The sequence below is a fragment of the Falco peregrinus genome, chromosome 1 (assembly GCF_023634155.1).
Source record: "Falco peregrinus isolate bFalPer1 chromosome 1, bFalPer1.pri, whole genome shotgun sequence".
In the NCBI taxonomy this organism is placed as follows: domain Eukaryota; kingdom Metazoa; phylum Chordata; class Aves; order Falconiformes; family Falconidae; genus Falco; species Falco peregrinus.
In genome coordinates this window covers 68,512,190-68,532,410 of record NC_073721.1, presented here as the reverse complement: position 1 = coordinate 68,532,410, position 20,221 = coordinate 68,512,190, and the positions used below count along the sequence as shown (strand labels likewise).

The 20,221-nt window shown below is 40.0% G+C and overlaps 1 protein-coding gene and 1 long non-coding RNA gene across 3 annotated transcripts; one reads left to right on the top strand and one right to left on the bottom strand.

The window, feature by feature from the left end:
• Window positions 1-81: 81 nt before the first annotated feature.
• On the top strand, window positions 82-3,489 carry LOC129785118 (uncharacterized). Its single transcript, XR_008748698.1, has 3 exons — window positions 82-128; window positions 221-323; window positions 962-3,489. It is a non-coding gene; the product is annotated as an uncharacterized LOC129785118 (long non-coding RNA).
• Window positions 3,490-3,614: 125 nt separating this feature from the next.
• On the bottom strand, window positions 3,615-19,733 carry MBIP (MAP3K12 binding inhibitory protein 1). 2 transcript variants are annotated; one of them, XM_055813371.1, is made up of 9 exons: window positions 19,558-19,733; window positions 15,244-15,363; window positions 13,323-13,544; window positions 13,125-13,221; window positions 11,549-11,614; window positions 9,705-9,857; window positions 7,088-7,185; window positions 5,697-5,735; window positions 3,615-4,555 (listed from the first exon to the last, which is right to left on the bottom strand). In XM_055813371.1, exons 1-9 carry the CDS (start codon window positions 19,675-19,677, stop codon window positions 4,448-4,450), a joined length of 1,023 nt encoding a protein of 340 aa, XP_055669346.1. In that variant the 5' UTR covers window positions 19,678-19,733; the 3' UTR covers window positions 3,615-4,447. The 2 variants fall into 2 exon arrangements, with proteins under 2 accessions (XP_055669346.1, XP_055669337.1); XM_055813362.1 differs by having other exon boundaries at window positions 3,615-4,558; window positions 19,558-19,732.
• Between the last annotated feature and the right edge of the window lie 488 nt (window positions 19,734-20,221).

Here is a 20,221-nt window from a genome sequence, read left to right as displayed (position 1 = left end):
AATTTACAGTGCTGTATGATCTCCTTTTTTTTTATCTTGTAACTGGAAGCCCTTAGCCTGTGTTTTGCACTTCATCTCAGTTATCAGACTCGGGCAAAACCTGGAAAGATGTCTGGATCAGGTCCCAGGTAAGCACAAAAAAGGAGACAGAATATCTCATTTTATCTGTGAAGTTTTACATATTGCAGCTGGTATACATGCCTGTCCTGGCTTCTTGCAGTGGACATCAAGCCATTTCAGTTCTTGGTTGGCTACGGAGATGTGAAGCATTTCCTTCAAAGCACGGTCCTTGAAAACATCAGGACAGAAGAGATGCAGCTCAGGTAAGAGCCTTGGCAGCCTGGAATGCTCTGCAATCTCTCTCCAGCAGGACATTCCCTCTTTTCCTTACAGTTTATATAGCACAATAAGCTTGTTGGTGTTGGTAACATGGAATAGCTGTACACTGGAACAAGGGTAAACCTGTTCTGGATAAGTTAATTAAGCAATACCATTCTTAATTGCCTGCAATTTTCATATATATAGATTGGACGTGTGTGGGAAAGGTTCACAGAATTTCATCTGAACCTTGTGGTATACCATCCTGCAATGGGTTGCAGTTATGTTCAGTGCAAGAGATCCTCAACAGGGAAACCTTCTACACAAAATTACCATTGTGTAGCCCACATCCAGGTGGTTTTTATCTGCTAGCAAGTCAGGGATTCACATCACCCTAAGAGAATTGCTTTTCTTACTCTTGTGTGACTCCAGTAACAAATCCCAGAATCCAGCTATGGCATTCATGCATGCCTGCTGTGACCAGGGTTTCTACTACTGACTGGGGGTGAGGGGTAGTGGCGGCTGGGACCTCCTCTCAAATGTCCACACGTTGAAGATGAGATAAACTTTTAATGAACAGCACACTTGCTTGTGAGCCTAAATTAATGAAGAATCTGCTCTATGTTTATTGTTTTTATGGCAGTGTGTTTGATCACGGAGTGAGATACCATCTTACAAAAAAACAGAAGCAAATTTTCTCAACTTGCTGGCAAATGAAGGAGCTCTGGACTGACAGCCAGGCAGAACGCTTGTTGCCATACAATAGGTGTTCTCGCCACGCTGCAGACAAGCTGCAGGCGGAGATGTTTCCACAAAAACGCTGTCCTTTCACAGGCAAACCTTTGCTGGGATTACGTACGCTGGAGGATGGTGAACTGGATCACGTAAGTGACCTACAAAAATGATTCTGTGTCGTTTTATCGATCCAGTAAATTCTTCTCTGGAGGGAACCTGCACATCTAAACCACTCCCTTTGTCCAGTTCAGATCCAAACCTGGCCTTTTTCCAAGTGAGAAATGTTGCTGTAGTAAGCAGAAGCCACAGTAGTGCTTTGTGTTACAAAGGCTTCTGGATGCCTTTTGGATGCCAGGAGCAGGCTGAGAGGAAAATATTGTATGAGGAAAGGTACCCTCAGTGTTACATCGTACTGCTAGCTCTAGCTGCAAGTGGAGCAGAAAAGACCATTAACAGGGATAAAAAGTTCTCTTCTTCAGAACGCTTCTGTGTGTCCCTTGGGAGGTAAAGGAGTGTAGGTCAGCCCAACATCTGTAAAGAGGTCTTGGTCAAGGTGTTGAGACATGCCAACAAGATAGTAAAACACCTTCTCTGCTTTTGCTTTGTTTATGGTTACCTTTCAGACTTCAGCTACTGCAGCCCCAACTATCAGCAAGCATCGTAGTATTTCAGGTGCGGAGGAAAACCAGCATAACTGGTAGTTCTGGAAAATGTGTAGTCTAAGAGGTCTGTCCTGCATCACCGTTATTATGGGGGTGTGGTGGACTGGGTAGCTCACCTGCTTCTGCAGAAGCAGTCCTTATGGTGGAAGTTAGTTGTAGAAGGTAAAGCCCAAAGAGACCAAAGGCAAGCAAGGATGAACTGGTAAGGCCAATAGCGTTGAATACCAGAATGATGTCCTGTTCCCCCATCCCTCTGCGCATAAAAGTCATATAGCAGAGCCAGGGGAAGGGAAACTTCCAACTGCTTGGCAGCTCTCTGAAATCTCCAACTACTGTAAATGTGCAGCTCACAGCAGAGAGTATCTTTCCAATTAATTTTTACAGGACAGGCACACTGCCCTTAAGTGTACAAGAAATTAACAACTTGAAACCAAAGGATGGCAAAGGTCTAATAACAAAGCAAGATGAATACCTTGATATTTTTCAAGTGTATCTGTAGAATTCATTTGATAAAGTATATAGGGCTAATACATTACCATCCAGAGTACTTCTGCTGTTGTCTCCTTAGCTATTGTTTTGCTACAATGCACCTTCATTATGCTTTCAACCCTTAACTGCTATGTTGCTGCCATCTTGAGAAAGAGGAGGAGGAGAATCCCATGGCAAGAGATCTTTCAAGTAGCAGGCAATTCACTACAGAAAATGCCACTTTGAAACTGCTAATGCAGTCTTTTTGTAACCAGTCTCCCTTGAGGAAAGTGGCATTGTTTGCAATTTATTCCAAGAACTGCCCCCAGATGAGGACTGAAGTTAGTTGGTTGGGGTTTTTTTCTCTCTGTGTAAATATATATATATACACACACACACACACATGCAGTTGTTTTAATGTAAACTAACAACAAATAATTTCATCCTAGACAAATCTTTCAGACCTAGGTATCTGCCCACAGGTTAATCTCTTCTAGGGCTTCACTCCAGAATCTTCCAGAGAAAACTGCATAGTGCAAATGCACTAGATCTAGTCAGCATGTCCTACCTGTACTTGAATTATGATGCACATTGAGTGGAGGCTACTGCTTCATAAAAGCTAAATCCCTGTGGTCACCCTTCCTGTCCCCAGTTGTAACGGCTACCTCCTACCCCTCTCTCAAGTACTACTGCATGAAGTGTGTAATGTGAGGCACAATTATATATCCATATTGTACTCTTTTGAGTTATGGTTCTTGGGATGCAGAACAAAAACAAACCAAAACCCAGTTCTGTAGACAGAAAGCAAAGCTTATCTACTTGAGGTAAAAGTTGCAGCTCACTGTACTGCTTCACCAATATAACTCTCATAATATGAACTGCTAGGATTTTCACCAATGGCAATAATTCATATAAGTAATCTCTGTAGGGTACTGTACTGATATGGCGCATACAATCTGAGTAACGGTCCTACGCATAGGCAGATCTCAGTCTTCAACTGCAAAAGTACCTCTTTGTATCCAATATCGTATTTGAAATACTCCTATGACTGCTTGGGTTAATCTCTTCCTGAGTAGACACTAAGCATCTGGGCAGCCATCATGGTGTCGTCTTACCTGGAGCTACGACCAGAGCTCAGGCAGCTTTGTCTCCCAGCTCTGCTGATTTACTTTCAGAGAAGCATTAGGTGCAGTTGCTACCACAGATGTTAACCTAGGTAACACAAAAATCACAGGAAATGCCAACTATTCTTCAAAGTGCAAGACTGTGTCTAGTAAGTACTCTTTGTAACACCTGTCACAGAGACCGATACAGGGACATTGATAGTACGACCGCTGTAAGCAGAGCAGTTAACACAAAAGACTCCCTCTGTAACAGCTACTTTTCTTCTAAACTGGAATAAAGACAGAGACAGCAAATAAACTAAAGAACTGGTATCAATAGAAAATGGTTTATTTAAAAAAAACAAACGAAACAAAATCACACTTCAGTGTGTGGCCAAAGATCTGACTTTAATTTAAGCTATGTACCCAGCATCCGCGCGTCAGAAGTCATGTAAGCATGCATATGGAAGGAAGGGAAGGGAAGCTGGTGCATGCTGGTATGCTCCTCAAAACCTCCCCTGCAGGGGTGTTTAAAATATACAAAGTTTGTTAGCAGAGTATGAAGTTTGAATTCCTATAGGACATTGAGGAAGTGAAGAACATGTGTCTCCACACATAGGATCTCCCTAACCATCTTTTAGAAATACAATTTGCTGCATTTCTAACAGCTGTGAAAACAGTGACAAATATGAAAAAGCCACAGGTAAGCACACATATTGCAAGTTTTTTGTGATTTTTTTTCTTTCCTAAGACAGTTTACTTATGAAGAAGTTATTTACTTTTATTTCACAACTCTATGCAAACTACTTACATGAAATGTGTTCAAAAGAGAGATCTTTTGAATACTCAGTCATCAGGAATTACATGTGAAATGTAGTTTTTGTATGTGGGTTAAAACATTCCACATACGAACAATGCAGCAATCCTCCTTTATAACAGAAGGGAATGGATTATTAGAATGCTATTCCTAAAACATTCTTCATTTTAAAGTAATTATTTCATTAATAAGACTGGTTTTAAATGAGTGCTGAAAGGAAGCTTTCAAGATCATCGAAAAGGAGCTTACATGCGTGCTTTGCTTTCATTGCTAGAGTCATTCCTGATGAATGCTACTCAGGTATGTGTAAAGCATGATGAGGATTCTGAAGACATTTTTTTTTTTTATCGAAGAAGCCGCTCAGCCTCTTTGGACTTGCTTTCTTTCGTTTTCCTCAGTAATGCCTGTTTTATAGCATTGATCTTTTCATCAAGTTCAGCCAATGAATAGTTCTGCTAAAAGAACAAAATAAAACCCACAATCATTTACATCTTGTAATTGCTAGAGAAGTTACTGCATATTGCATTAAGTGATAGAAATACTTTTGCAGAATTGTCTGAATCTAGTCTATGGCTATTTAAACTTGAAAGAAAAAGACTGCAAACTTCGAAGAAACTGACAGTCCTAATCACAGATCAATACATCCGTGCTATTTCCATTAGATGCTTGTTTAACCTGTTCATAAAAAGCCAAAAATTCTTTGATGTTAAAACACTGGATGAGAGTATCTAGATGATGTGGAACCCAGCTTTACAACTGAAGGGTTTTTTCCTACCGCCCCAAACCAATCACCTCTGGGCCCACTTAACCTTACATTTTTTTTATCTCCTCTTACAGAAAGAGCTTTTTATCATCCTTTTTATAAAATATTTCAACCTATGGAGGATTTTTTTCTTGTATAAACAAGTCTACTTCCTCAAGCCTCAGATGGCCCATATCCCGTTCTAAGCATTCTCCCCAGTCCATCTGTGTTAAAGTACACTGGCCAGTAGCAGAGTGTTCCAGCTACAGTCTCACTTGCACAGAGGAGAAATTCTCTCTTGTGGCCTAAGGTACATGGGTAATGCCTTCCCTTATACGATGGTGTTGTGAAAATGGCAAGTTTTACTGACTTAGGTTAATATCTGCTATACTGTCATGTCTTTCTGCAATGCTTTTGCCGAGCCAGCCATTTCTACTTTTATTGTCTCTCCATAAACCAATAAAGTGAATGCAAAAAAAAAAAAAATTAAAAAATATCCCTAAAACCATCGAGCCATAAAGCAACCCCAGATGACGTTACTAGGAGGTTGATCAGAATTCACATATTGCCTGTTACCCCCAGCTTGATTATCATCATTACAGATTTATTTTATTCTATAATCCTTCTAAGTGGTGAAAACACTAACTAACCTACCCTAGTACAGATGCTCAGAAGACTCATTTCATTGTGACACCCGTTAACTTTCTGTCTCCTTCCCTCTCTTTGCCAGAAAGCTATCCAATACTTATGCAGCTATTTCTGAGAAGTGAAGTATTTGTTTGGTAGAACTACTACTACTTTACAGTCAGAACATCCTAAACTTAAGGTAAACAAAAGTTAACAGTACTTACGTGGGGAGGTTGAACCTTTCTCCTCTTGCCAGAACAGCTCTAAAGAAAAGACATAATCAACACAGACTTAATGTTGCACTGACAGAGGACCACAAGTAATTCTGTAACAACAGTGACAAGAATCTTTGAAGTACAGAAAGAACACTGACTGCCATTCCACAGACTAAAGAAATCTTCTCTATAATTAAGTACTTTGGGTCATGAGAAATACTGCTGGAGTGCAGTCAGAAGCTGTTGAAGCTTCTTGATGCTGGCAGCTAACAACTATCAACTTAACTGAAGCTTTCTTCAGACAAAACCAAGATCAATATCCAGCTTTTGAAACTGTCAATATTTTTCTCCCTAAAATTTTCCTGCATCCTCACCAATATTCATGCAAAACTCAGGACAAAAAAAAAAAAGTTAATTACTGCACAACACTATTGCCCTCATCACAAGTTTTTTACCAGATTCCCATTCCTCAAAGATCCTAAAGCACTTTCCATGGAAATTGTACGTTTTAACTTCTGGTTGCCAACAACTTGAAGGAATAGCCTCACAAATAAAGGACTTTACTGGTCTCCAACACAAACAAAGAAATGAAACAAAAATTGATAATATTGCTATTGATTTCTAATTACTGACTCTTCTTTGGCTGGTCTCAAGGGAGAAGAGAAAAATTAAAATACGATCAACGGTAAAAGAGACATTCTTACTGTTATGTGGGGAAAGAAGAACAAAATAACAGACAAGAAATTTCCCCAGCCAAGCAGAGACTGATGTAGTAACAACTAGTATTCTCTCTGTCCTAATCTCCTTCTGTGAAGGACAAGTTTTACTATTCAGAAAGAGACAGAACTCTGCCTGAAGACTAGTAACAAAGAAACCACAGTCATAGAATCACACAAAACAAATTTTAAAGGCTTCACTCTCTCAGCCTATTGGAAGTCATTCTACATAGCTGATCTTTAGCAATCAGACCATGTACAGAAGCCCAATGAATTTCAGCTGATTTAAGCCATTAATGATTTGTATTGAGATCAAAACTTTAGTCAATTTTCTTGTCATAAGAAACGCTTCAGATTTGAATGTGGGGTGGGTGAGGAGGGTAAGGAGAGAAATCCAACCTCTATAATGGATTTCTTGCAAACTAGTTTAGCTTGGGTGACTGGAATTCCACCCCCCTGCCCCCCCCACCCCACTCAATACTATTTTCTTTCAAATGAGAAATCAGGTAGAAACATGAACTTACATAGATGGTCAACATGAAATATAACCATTACACCAAGCCAGAGTTGTCTATCAGAAGTGTCTGCCCTTTGATACAGGTTTTTGCCTGTACATCAAAGATTCAAGCACAAAAGTCCTGAATGCATTTAGATATGCTAAAAGAAGTTGAGAGAATTACTTACTACAGAATGAAAATATTCAGGAGACAGTCCTTCCAGCTCAAGGATTTTATCTTCAAGCTTCTTAATTCTCTGATAAATGTCTCTTGGTACAGGACCACCTAATTACACCAGTACAAATACAAAGAAATCAGGAAAAGCACTTAAATAACTTTTATAACTAAAGACTGCAAGTTTTACAGGTGAATTCTTTGAGTCCAGCTATCAACCAGCAGCTAAAACAAAATGAGCAAATAGGATAATAAAAAGGAAGGGTAATTAATATGATTCAGGGTAAAACCTGGTTAATAAGCCAGTGCAGTCAGTGAAGACAATAGACAACTTTATCCAGGTGCTTGAAATACATCTGACAAGGTCCCTGGAACAAGTAATGATCACTCTTACAATACATTGGTCACACACCAATGTTAGCACTTCAAAACAGACAGCATCATCAGGAGGGAGCAGATGGGATGGCAGACCACACATGAATTCAGCATTGATACCTAAGCTTGTTCTGAAGGAAACCTATCTCCACTGAGCCACAGAGGTTAGAGGGCAGGTATGAGTTGCACTTGACAAAGAACAGCGTTTCCCTGGCCATAGACAGGAGAAGCAGGAGCGGGAAATGCGTGTATGGAATGGAATAACACAGCTTTGGAAAAAAAACACAACCAAACAAAAAAAGCCCAACACCCCCTCCCAAAAAAACACAATAAAACACACAAACACCACAAAATCAACAGCAACAAAAAAACCCACCTCAACCCATTTGCTGTTTGCAGCTATAGTACAGCAGCTTGGGCTCAGTTCCCCATGTAAGAACAGTGCTGATGAAAAGATCAGCCTTAGAAAGCACTGTATTTATGCTACATAGTACTCTACAACTGAAATCCCTGTTTATCCCAACTAACTACTGACTATCCCAATTAAAATGATCATCTGGTTCTGAACAGTACTGACAACCAAAGCCTTAGCAAGCTTCTACTTCTCTTGCCACTCATTTCCATTTATTTCTAGGTCCGTTAGGTAAGACAGTTCTTTTCCACAAACTACTGAAATAAGCACTAATGTTGGGGTTTTTGCCATTCACCTATTTCCTCACTTCAGACAGGCAATTTTACGGGTAGCTTCCCTCCTTCAGTTCTGCTCTCTACTCATCACTCAGCAGCTGCTAATTAAATCGGCTCACCTCTCACTCTTCTTAATATTGCTGCCTTAATGCAAAGGGAAAAGAGCAGTGGTAGCACTAGAAAAAGCTGTTCCAAAAAACAGCAGGTGAGAATAGAACAACTCCTTCAGTCATCAGAAACAAAAAACTGGCGAGCAGGTAGCTGAGGCAGGTTACCTGCTCAGATAAATACTTACTGCACAGCTGCTTAGGTAAGTAGCAAATGATCTTGAGATCTTCTGATCCATGACTTCTGATTCAGACAGAAGTTGAGCTTGAATTGCACACTTTCATCCTCTTCCCCTATACTGTAGTTCAGCTGACCTCTTCCTTCAAACAAAATTATGTCACCTACTATAGGCACAACCTGGAAGGCAGGGCCCCTCCATTAGCTACCCCCAGTCACTATCCCTGATACAATCTGTAGTAGCTTTGGAGTTTATATGTAACCTTAAAGCTGGCCAGACACTTGCAAATTCTATTTCCATGCACAAAACTCACCTGACTTTTGAGACAGCTATACAGGCAAGTGTCAACCTCTGAATGCTGCCTCAGCAGTATCTAGGAGTATTCTGCTCTCCTTGCTGCCAGAGGACTTTGATCCATTATGCATTCACAGGCATCTAGTAATCCAGTCAATGTTTACCCTGTTCTTAGAGAATGGCTTGACATCTCTTCAGTCTTCAAAAGACCAAAAACGTCAGTGTGTGTCTGCAGTGTGATGTGTAGAACATTCACTTTATTAGGTGATGATCTGGGCTTCTATTCTGTTTTGTAAACATTTTTCAGGAAAAATGCAGATTCCCCCTTGGTAAGTGCCTCATTGATTTACATTCTAGAAAACTGGGGCTGGGGTGAGGAAAGCAACTACTTAAAAAACAGTCAGTAGCCTGGTGGCTATGACTTTGATTTTAGTGAAAGGTGTGGCACTCATTTTTGCAAGCCAAGGTGAAGTATTGACAATGGAGCTTCCCACATTTTGGAAAGTAAGCTTCTCACCTAACAGCATTTCAAGAATCATACACCTTTAGGAAAAGGTTTCAGGTTGCCTTTTTTTGGGTTCATCCTATCCCCAGCCCACAAGGTGTCCACAAAGCAGGACTGAGTCCTAACCTCAGCTTTTCCTGTTCAGTGGGTCAAGGCAGAAGGACTCCACTGGCTGAGAACGCCTACTTCTAAATATTCCAGACTGTTTTAAATCCCATTCTCAAGTGCATCTCCATCATTTGCCACCACATCAAGTGTAGATTTACTAAATGAGCATCCTAATTTGGGCATAAATCGGGGTTCCATATTGGCCATCAGGACCTAAACGTTAGATTGCAGTACATGGGGTAAGTAAACACTTCGGTGGACCTACCCACTGTTTTCACAGTCACAGTTTTTATAGACTTGCCCAATTTTACTACAGTAGTGATAACCACAGTACAAACTGGCACACTGATACCAAAATTAAAACATGATACAAACCTGTTTGTAACCGTAAGTGTGCTTCAATGTTTTGCAATCTCTCCTCAACAGCTTGGTTTCCACAATCATGAATGGGTACACTGGCTTTGAGACTGGACCCATGCGCTCCTTCAGATCTAGTCTGAGGTCCATACGTATTTACTACCCTGGAAACTAGGTAAAGAAAACACAAATTTAACATATATGCACATGAAACACAAAGTACATCTAAATAAACCAATTAAAATATTAAAAAATGAAAACCTGTGTTAAATCAATTTCACACCACTTTCCAGGTCCCATAGACAATATGATTAAAGGCTCAGGTAAAAATATTTTCCTATTTTTGCATGAGTAACTAAACTAAACAAAAACCTAGGACTTTACATATGCAAAGTAAAAGAATTACTCATACATTCATGTAGAATGGTGGTATCAAGAATTTGTCATCAGCTGCTGATAAATAGCAGAAAACCCGATATCTATGTCAGCAGTTGCACATGTGAGCTGTTGTGAATGAAGAGAAGAGGCCAGACCTAAAGTTACAGGAAGCATCATAAATACACGAAGACGAGGGGAGGTAAACAACTAGAAGAATCGCTACGAATCCCAGCAAGGAAGTTCTCTTCTAATTTTTGTTACTCAGGTGACAGCTTTAATGACTCTTCAGCTGCTTCTGGGTCCATCTTTTTCCCCCTGCTGAACCATGTTTTCTTCAGAAGATTTTGGTCGCTCCTCTTTAAATCACAGTCATTTCTCAAGTCTTTCCTGATAGGACTACCGTGGTGTACTTAAAGACTTAAAAGACTATGTTGGCAACTCCAGACACTGAAGCACACGCCTTCTTACTCTGTACTTCATGAAGGCTACATATTACATTCTTGCTTCAGTTTATGCTGATTTTACTTCCAATTACTTTTTAAGAGTTACTAATGTTTCATTTATGAACTGTGGGCTTTAGTTACTTAGATGCAAACTTTTCTTTTTTCCTGTGGTACTCCACCATCCCTGTTACAAACTAGCACTCAGTTTAAAAAAGTGACTACTGAAAGGGGTTCTTAGTGAAAGATCATAAACTCAACCTCACTACCCCATCTCCCTCGTAGCTCACCAGACCTTTAAACGCTTAGACCTATCATCACGCCTCACAGTAGTGTTCTGAATTCTAAAATTCAGAATAACTAGTTGGTTTAGAACCAACATCAAGTGGATAACTGAATACTACCACTCTTAAAAGTGGAAGAGAGGGTTACTTACTCTCATTTTGGAGATTTTGTTTTTAAACACAGAGTAACTTGTGTACACCTAGAGAGCAACAGATGGACAAGCAGCCTTTTACAGGTAACTTCTGTTGGACAATCACTTTTACACTATGTAATCCTTTCCAAAAGGTAGTGCAGTGGCAAGCTTGTTCCCCAGCTTGTCATTCCCTTAAGTCTATGTCTCAGAACTTCCACTGTGTCCCAAAGCTATTTCTAATTCAATATACTTACACTGACTAATGAAAAACAGGAGATAATTTTATTTAAAGTCAATTCCTTAACTGGACTGCTGGCTTCACCTTACAAGAAAAACAAATAACTGTTCAACTTCTCTGTCCTGCTTTATCTTTTGCATCTTTCCTTTCAGACAATGAAAATAGGCTACTTTGTTTTAGTCTTCGGTGCATAACCATCAGCTTAGTGAAGCAGTTATGGGATTGAAAACCTTGGAGAAGTAAGCAAAGATGATGTACTCACTAAAGTCAAAAATCAACATGTTAAGTTTGTAGTTTTTGAACATCCTATAAAAGTTTTAAAGTCAAAAATTCATCAATGCTGTTCCATCTGGACACTAAATAAATGGGTATTAAAATAACTGCTTACCCTTTATATGGCTTTTAAATCCAGGATATGGTGTAAAAATTGCATCTGTTCTGGCACAGCTATTTTCTAAATAAATAATAATAATATAAAAAGTGAGGTCCTAATTACATATTTAAAATTTAAAATATTCTAACCATTATCAGCTTTTAGGCTTTTAACAAATCTAATTAAAATTTTTCATACAACAGAAATACTTAATTCATTCTATAAATAGAATACTTTAACTATAGTTAACTAATACTTAACTATAGTTAATACTTTCACACACTTGCACGGACCTACTCGTTTTAATTGAATAAATCACTTCTATAAATGTATGCACACATGTATATCAAAGTTTATTTGATCAGGTCAAATTTCTTCCAATTTACATTTTATTTGGTTCTTACTTTTCACTGCGTTTCTCTGTAACTTACTTCTTTCTTCCTATACAGTGTTTTCCCTGCTTACCACTGTTATTCTGGTTTTATGTCCTATTTTGAAACTGTTCTCCTATTTTCAGACTGGTCTAGTTTATTCATCAACATTCTTTTCTCACTTTCCTGCATTTATTCTGATGCCTGTGACTTCTCTCATTTGTCTAACCACAAAAACCTACAGTACAGACCGTCTTAGTTTATTCTAATGTTTATATTTTAATCTCTGCCCATATACACTAAGGCTTTACGTATATTTTATTATGCCTGAACACACAAAGGAAGGTCTTATCATCATTTCTTCTGTATGTAATTAACAATTTTAGGAATCTGTATTTTACTATCTAGTATATTCTACTAGACTTCAGATGTCATTTTCATTCCAACTAATACTTTCAAGGAGTTAAACTCTCTCGCTATAAAGCTTACGGAACAATAAGCTTTGATCTCTAAAAGCGTAAGTACACCACAGAGACAATGCACACCTGGCTTCATAGGTACTTAGAAAATGCCTCTGTACTACTTATGTATATAAAAGTGCCTTCTCTTTTAAGACACATTCAGTTACACAGTTACTGATAGTGCTAATGGGATCCAGCCTACTGGATGAATTTAAGATTGTTTGGTTATAGATACAGCAAATTGTGCCAGCTGGTGCATTAAAAACACCAATAGCATAAGTAATGTTGGAAGAAAAAAGTAATTCTAAGTAGCTAGTAATTCAAATTGATTGCAAAAAAATACTTCTTTGTAATTTGTTGTAATTTAACTAGCATTAAATTAACTTCAATTTGAATATGCAATTCACAAGACATTTCTGAATTGCAATTTTGTTGACTTTGGAAGGAACATCTAGCTAAAACATAAGAAACAATAGCTACAAAATCATCTGATTTAAGATAGCAGTTCTTAAAGCGAACACAGTAATAACTATAATCTTTCTGTATGGGATGCATTAAACGCTGTCATCCAGTGACTACTTTCTTTTTTTTGTCTCTCTGACAACATCTGCAGTGCACATGCAAGTTCGTAACTTTAAACGGAAGTTACTCTTAAAATAAAGTTCCGCTTTAAATATAAAATAGTGCTTTTGAAAAATAAAAAAATAACAAAACCCAACTTAAATTGCTATGAAGATTAAAGTCTGGCTAGCCAGTTACCTTGATTACAATCAATAACATTGCAAAATTCCCTGACATTATTTTCATTGATCTCAGCTTGTTTCCTCTCGATGAAGGCTGATATCCGCCTGTCAATCTGCAGGTAATAAACATGATGGCATATATCTATTTCATTCTTTAAATTCAAAATTTAGAAAGGTCTTTTTTTTTTTTTTTTAATTTAGGTACATCACTTACTTCTGCTTTTCCAGCTTTTATTTGGACCACCTCTGGATCAAAATGAACATGAGCATCCTTCTGATCTCTCAAGTCATAACTTGCATACTTTTCTTCAATCTGACAGTTACCATCATAAGCATCTAAACTTGTTTCACAAGTTTGGCCTTCTGTTTTACCTGCAGGTTCAATATGGCCTATATTTTCTTCTTTAATCAATGACTGGAGTTTTTCTAAAAGAGGCTGAACAAAGCAAACAGTATGTTAGGGTAAAAAAGAAAAAAAAGCCAAAAAATCCACAAAACAAAAAGCCAAGTATTATTACAATTTCTAAAACAGACCAACTGAAATAATTTTAGGAATCACATCTGCCTCTGATGGAACACAGTAATAAAAGAATAAAAAAAAAAAAGGAGAAAAAAAAGTTCCAAATATTGTGCACACCATGATTCTGGCCTTTTTGACCTATGCTTTTCAGAGGTTTGTATAAGACAAATTTCTGCAAAAATCTGCCTGCTACTCATCTGTTACTAGCTAAATCAAAGCTTCAATCATTGGCACCAATGCCACTTAATTAAAATGTCATTCAAATGCCTACTCAGAAGAGTAAGGCTTAGTATTTTTCCTCCTTAACATGAAAGCCAATGCTTTCACACTGTAAAGCCATTACTTTATCAGCACCGCACTACATTCTCCACTTGAAACCGCAGTTGCCCAAGTGAATGAGAGAACACAGACATAAAATATATAGGCGTTATCCTGAACACATGCTTTTTTTGACACGGTTGATTATCTACTTAGGTCATGAAATTAGATGAGAGAATGCACTGACATCTGTAGCAGCAAAAATAAAACGCTTGTCCTACCACAATAACTCTTACACAACATGTATCGACAAAACCTCAGTACATATGTATGTCACACTTCCTTTTTTAATTTTTCATATTTCACCATTTATTTTTCCCTCTACAAATTATTTATTTTTATTTTAAGACAACATGATTTTTACTGGTCACATTTTCTGAAACAGAATCAAATTCCTGCATGCAACGTTCTTACAGTTGGATATGATTTTTACTTGCTTTTGTCTTGCATATTTTCTTTTTTTGTTTATTACACCAACGATTTGGTGGATGCCTGGAAAACATAAAGGGTCTTTATTTTACCTATAGATAAGCAAATACAGGAACTTCCTTTTTCGCCCTCTCAGTACTACACACTTGAAATAATTCATTGACTAGCTGAAGCAAAAAACTGGTATTCAAATCCCCACCTTTTATAGATGAACTACCAAGGTCAAAAGACTGCTCAGTTACCAGCTGACAAACTGCTCACCCTCCCTGCCATGCAACTAAATTACACATACTTTTGGCAGGGTCGGAAAGTTTCAAATAGTTAAAAGAAATGACAGTAATGGTGACTGGCTACTTGGTAAGATGAGACATTAATGTCAAAGAAATTACTCTTTTTAAAAAAAAACCTACGCTGAAAATATATTTAATTGCAGTAAGACACTCCAGGATGTGTCATGCTGGGATAATGCCACTTCTTGAACCACTGAAAGCACTCCATGAGCCTCAAAACTCACCCAACGCATGGAATCATTATCATAGCATGACACACACCTGCCGTGTCTTATTGCTTAATTACAACCCACCATAGATGGAAATGTATCACATTTACAATGCAAGTCTAGAAATCAATGAGGCTGCATTTATTCAGCCTGCTCACCTCCAGTGGCTATTCACACCACTAATCTGAAAAATCCATGAGTACCTATGAAGCACAGTGGAATCCCAAGCGTATAGTACTTTTGCATTCTTCTTTGTTGGACACAGGAATGTAAGATCAAAATGACTGAAATTTTACAGTTTAGATAATACAACTATATTCAGCTGTTGATGACTTCTGTCAAGTCAAACATGTCCAACGAAATATTTACCTGCAAACATAAAATATGCTGTTGAAGTGCACTAAAGAGCAACGCTGGCTGAAGTGCTGATGTGCTTTGAAGTTTGCTCCAATCGATTACAACTTTCACGATATCGTCTCCAAGGTTAAGCTTCAAGGGGGCAAAACAAACACAACAAGAAATTACGTTATGAAGTATACAAGACTTCTACAGGACAACAATTATGCTCAATCTCATACAGACACCATTTTTATATGAGGACAGGTTTGACATTAATTATAACTCAAGCAGCTGTCATTTTCAAAGAAAGATAGTAGAGTTAAAAATTCCTTACTATCTCATCACACTTTCATTGTATTAATGTAGTCTTTAACTTTAGTCAACTCTCAATTCAATTAACTATCGTATGAAAACATACTGTTCACTTTAATTGCTTAAATCTTTTAACAGATGATAGAACCACCAGTAGGAAGAAACATGCACCCAAGATCGTAGCCTCCTGTAAATTCATGCATTTTATTCTGAGATTTGCAAGGGTATCTATGCCTGTATGACCAAGGTCTTGATACTGCACCATACCACACTTGAAATTTTTACTTGCTTGTAATCCAAAGGAAGTTTTATATGAAAAATGTTTCAAAAAATGAATCGTTAAAAAATCTCAATGTTAAAGAAACTCTTGACTATACAGCTTCACTATCAAACCCATTTCCAAATCACACTGCTCCCCTTCATATGCATTCAGATTAAAACAATTGCCATAGTCTGTTCTCTTTGCCAAGGAATTGCAGTATTTTACTCCCAAAACAATAAAGAGAAATACACATCATAAGTTTTATTTAAAGGAACTATGTATCTTCTACAAGCTAAAAATAAACTTTCACTTTCTAATAAAGTTGATTGTTAATCACTGATGAACTACACCCTTTCACACCCACCTCTGCCATTTTTGTTACACTAAAGCTCTTCTCAAAGTCTCGAAGCAACGAGCAGTTTCATTTCCCAAGGCCAAGTAGCTTGCTCTCCGACCAAAAACCCCGTAAGTGATCCCCCAGATTCTAAATACAGATAAAACTCTTGTTTAAAATCAAGAGGACCTACAGGTACTCTGAGACACAGAAATCCCAAGTCATGTGCATATGACAGAGACAGACAGACAGACCAACCGACCGAGCTCAGGCAGATGTCAAAAGTGACATACGGTCTAGAGATATCTAACTTCTAATGGCACGAAATATTATGAGCAAGAACATAGAATCCATATACACTCGTTTCCTGAATCCCCCCTACATTGTATGAGGAAACAATGAGAACTTACACATCACCCTGAAGGCAAAGCCACGGATAATAAATTGTTCTACATTAGTTTTAAATGCCAGCATTATCGTAATTTTGTATGTAAAGAACTACAAGCCGAAGCCTTCCTTCTTTAGTCAATGAACAGCCTTGTAAAATCCAGTATTAGATTCCAAATTACACTGCAAAGGAGATGGTCTGAGTAGATACATAATGTATTTTGGATAATTTTCAAACAAATGGTTGTTCCTGTTTAGTACTTAAACTACGCAGGATGTAAGAAAAGTAATGTTTTAGGAAACAGGTGTTTTGAACACCTTAGAAAATCAAGAATGTATTTAGAATTTAGTAAGAACAAAACTTCAACAACTAAGCCACTGTGCATATGTGATCATGAGGCATATACTTCTTCCCAAAGTTTCTAAAGTAACATCTGCTATATGCTATTTTACAGCCCACTGACAAGGTAAAAAAAGGCATAGATATAAGTCATCATAATGAAACAAAACAGGAGTCCTACTGCAATTTCTTAATAAGCCTCCTTTTTCAAACAGACTCAGCTGATGTGTGCCTTCATATGTGATGCCTGTGACTCCTGTCCAGGTGGTTCAACGAATGTACAAAAACAGTAGCACTTCTGACTTAGCATAATTTAGAGGCCAGTTATATTTTAAACTCATAAACAATGTTTTTAAATATAAGGAATAAACTCCTCCTGCATCCAAATATGTTTGTTGTAAAATAAATTTCTTTTTCTCAGTGTTTCCCATTCGTCTACCTGTAAGAACTGTGACAAGCAAGTTTATAAATTCTGTGATTTGGTAACTTCAAAGCCTTTGTACATTTACAAGTCCACAGTCTATTCTGTAGCAATTTACAGGATCATAAGTCATTTCAGGCCTTTGAAATTGTTTTATGGAAGACATTGATTGTCACTTGGGGCTTAAAGAACTTTTCAGGATCAGTCATATTGGTTTTAAGTGTTTTTATCCCCAGATGTCTTCCTTAAAATATTCCTGTGCCAGAAATAGTCCTGTTTACAGTCCAACCTGCTAGCATAAATCCAACTTAAACTACTATGATGGATCACAAACTGCAGCAGCTAACGATCTGGCACATGTTCACTAATGTCTATAAAAGGGAAATGGGGAATCAGTATTTTCAGTCAAAAATGCAAGATGGATTGCTTGTCAGTAAGCTGGTAAAGCGCCACAGTTAAATCTACCAGAACAGAAGTGCCAGCAGACAAGAGCGTAACTCAACAACTGGAAGCAATCATGACTGAGCAACTAAAAGGGCCTCCTCAGCTAAGATGGAGCAACCAGACCCCTACTCATAGTTCAGTGCAATGCACCATAAAATGAGTTTGTTGTCATCAAAAGACTACACTCCAAACACCAACAAAACCAATTTTACTCTGCACCATAAACTACTGTAACTACTGAGGGAATGTAGCTACTCTAAACTGGTTTCTTGCAATTGTCTGTGCACACCCAAGTAGTGTTAAAAATCACTAAGCTCTCTGCAGTGACATGCCAGGCATAAAGCAAACTCTGGAGAACAAGCAAGCTACTGAAGAGGAGAAAGAAACTACAGTCTTTCATGTGGTTTTGAAAACAATTAATTGAACTTGTGACAAGTACCCTATTTAAGAGCTTAGGAAACTTTTCCTTTATTATTCCTTGTTTTCTCCATCCATACAAGAGTTCAATTTTTCACTCGGGCAAGACTGTAAGAACAGTATGAATGACAGTATCACATCTAGGTAAACAGACAGTCACTAGTCCTTCCCCGATTACATTTAGAACTTTCACCAGGAAGAATTATGGGATATTTCATCCTTGACACATAGGCAGTTTTCCTGTCTCAGTAACGCTAAGAAGCTGCAGTGTATGATGATCAAGTTGTTTAGCACTGCACTCCTGTTCAAAAGCTAGGGGAGTTTTTAATCACTTTTGAAGACAGAAAAACTGAGACTCTTACTAGTCAGCACTTGAATTTTCAGGCACTTAAATTCTGGATGACTTTGGTTTGAAAAGGGAGACAACTACTAGCAGACTTTGAGATGAGAAGCAAATATAATACACAATTCTATTCTGATGACAGGTGAAAAGCTCTAAAAAATAATTTCATGTCAGTCAGCAGCGACTACTAAACAGCCTCTGTATCTAAGAGTGTCTGTTTCTGAGTATTTTTGTAACATGAACACATGTTAAGTTATATTACCTCCCACAGATGTCACCCATCATCTGGCCTCAAACCTTCAAACTGCTAATTTCAGAAGCAAGAGTGTGCTGCTTCTGCCTTCCCAGAACTACATGTATGCTTCCACAGGGGAAAAGAAACTAATCTGTAAATTACTTATGGTAATAATTAAGTTGTTACTAAAACCTTCTCCTGATAAGGGCCTCCCACCACTACCATAACATCTGTTAAATAATTCATAGCCATTACTAAACCTAAAGTAGGTAGTTCAACTGAAGTACCGCAGAACAAAGCTGCTTTACAAATCCTGACCCACTGAGATGCACTGTGTGTTTCGCACCGAGGCAAGGCTAACTCCAAGCTCCCGATCATTTCTTTTGATTTAATACACAGTAAGCTTTTCAATTCCGAATCATTAATTGCTAAAATAGCGCAACTAGGCAAACTGCCGTTTCCCATGGGAAGGATCATCCGTGGAAGTACCAGATGACACGCAACACCCGGTCACTACGAGGTGACCGGGCGAGGGCGGGCAGGGCAGGGCAGGGCAGGGCAGGGCGGCGATGCCGCTGCAGGCCGCGCTCCGCCCGCCACCACAGCCCCGACCGGGGCCCGCCGCTCCCGCCAGCAGCCGTGAGCAACGCGCAGCGGCGAGCCCGCTCCCCGGCCTGCGGCGGCCTTCGCTTCCCTCCGGCGCCGCACCTGGTCCCCGGAGGCCGGGCGGGCCCCGCAGGCCGCAAGAGGGGCAGGGGCGCGCCCTGCTCGGGCCCCCAGGGCGGGGGGAGCCGCTGCAGTGCCGGGCCCGCGGCGCCCGGGCCGCCCCGCCGCCCTGCCCGCACTCACCTGCCCCGCCAGCCCGGCCAGGCAGCGCAGGGCGCTGCTCGCCACCTCCGAGGCCGCAGGCTCGGCGCCGATCTCCAGAGCGTGGCCGCCGGGCTGGAGAGGGCTGGGGGCCGCCGCCATGACACCGGGCCGAGCCGCGGCCGCCAGCAACGTCCCCGGCGTCGCTCCGCGATGACGAACCCTCGGGTGGCAGTGCCCGGTGGCCCCGCCCCCGCAGGCTGATGGACAGGCGCGGCAGCCAATGGCGGGCGGCGCGGGGGACGCGGCCGGGCGCTACCGGCAGCGCGGGGGCTCCGCGGGCCGGGCTGCGGGGCTCGGCCGGGGGCTGCCCTGCCTTGCCCTGCCCTGCCCTGCGCGTAGCCGCGGCAGCTCGGGGCGGCTTCCCCCTGGCAGCAGGGCTGGGGCCGCGGGGGCAGCTTCAGGCCTGGCTGTCCCGGGCAGGGTCTGCCCGACCTCCGCCGGCCCGCTGGGTTTCCGTGCCGTGGTGCGCGGGGACCCTCTGCTGCGGTACCTCTCCTGAGTGGCGAGCAGCCCCGGTTCCCGAGCGTGAGGAAGCATCTTCTGCACCTTCCTCAGCCCCCTCTGGGGCCCTGAAGCTCTTCTCAGCTCAGGCCCATTGCAGCCGTCAGGTGGAAGCCCACCGCAGTGGCTGCGGAGCCAGGGT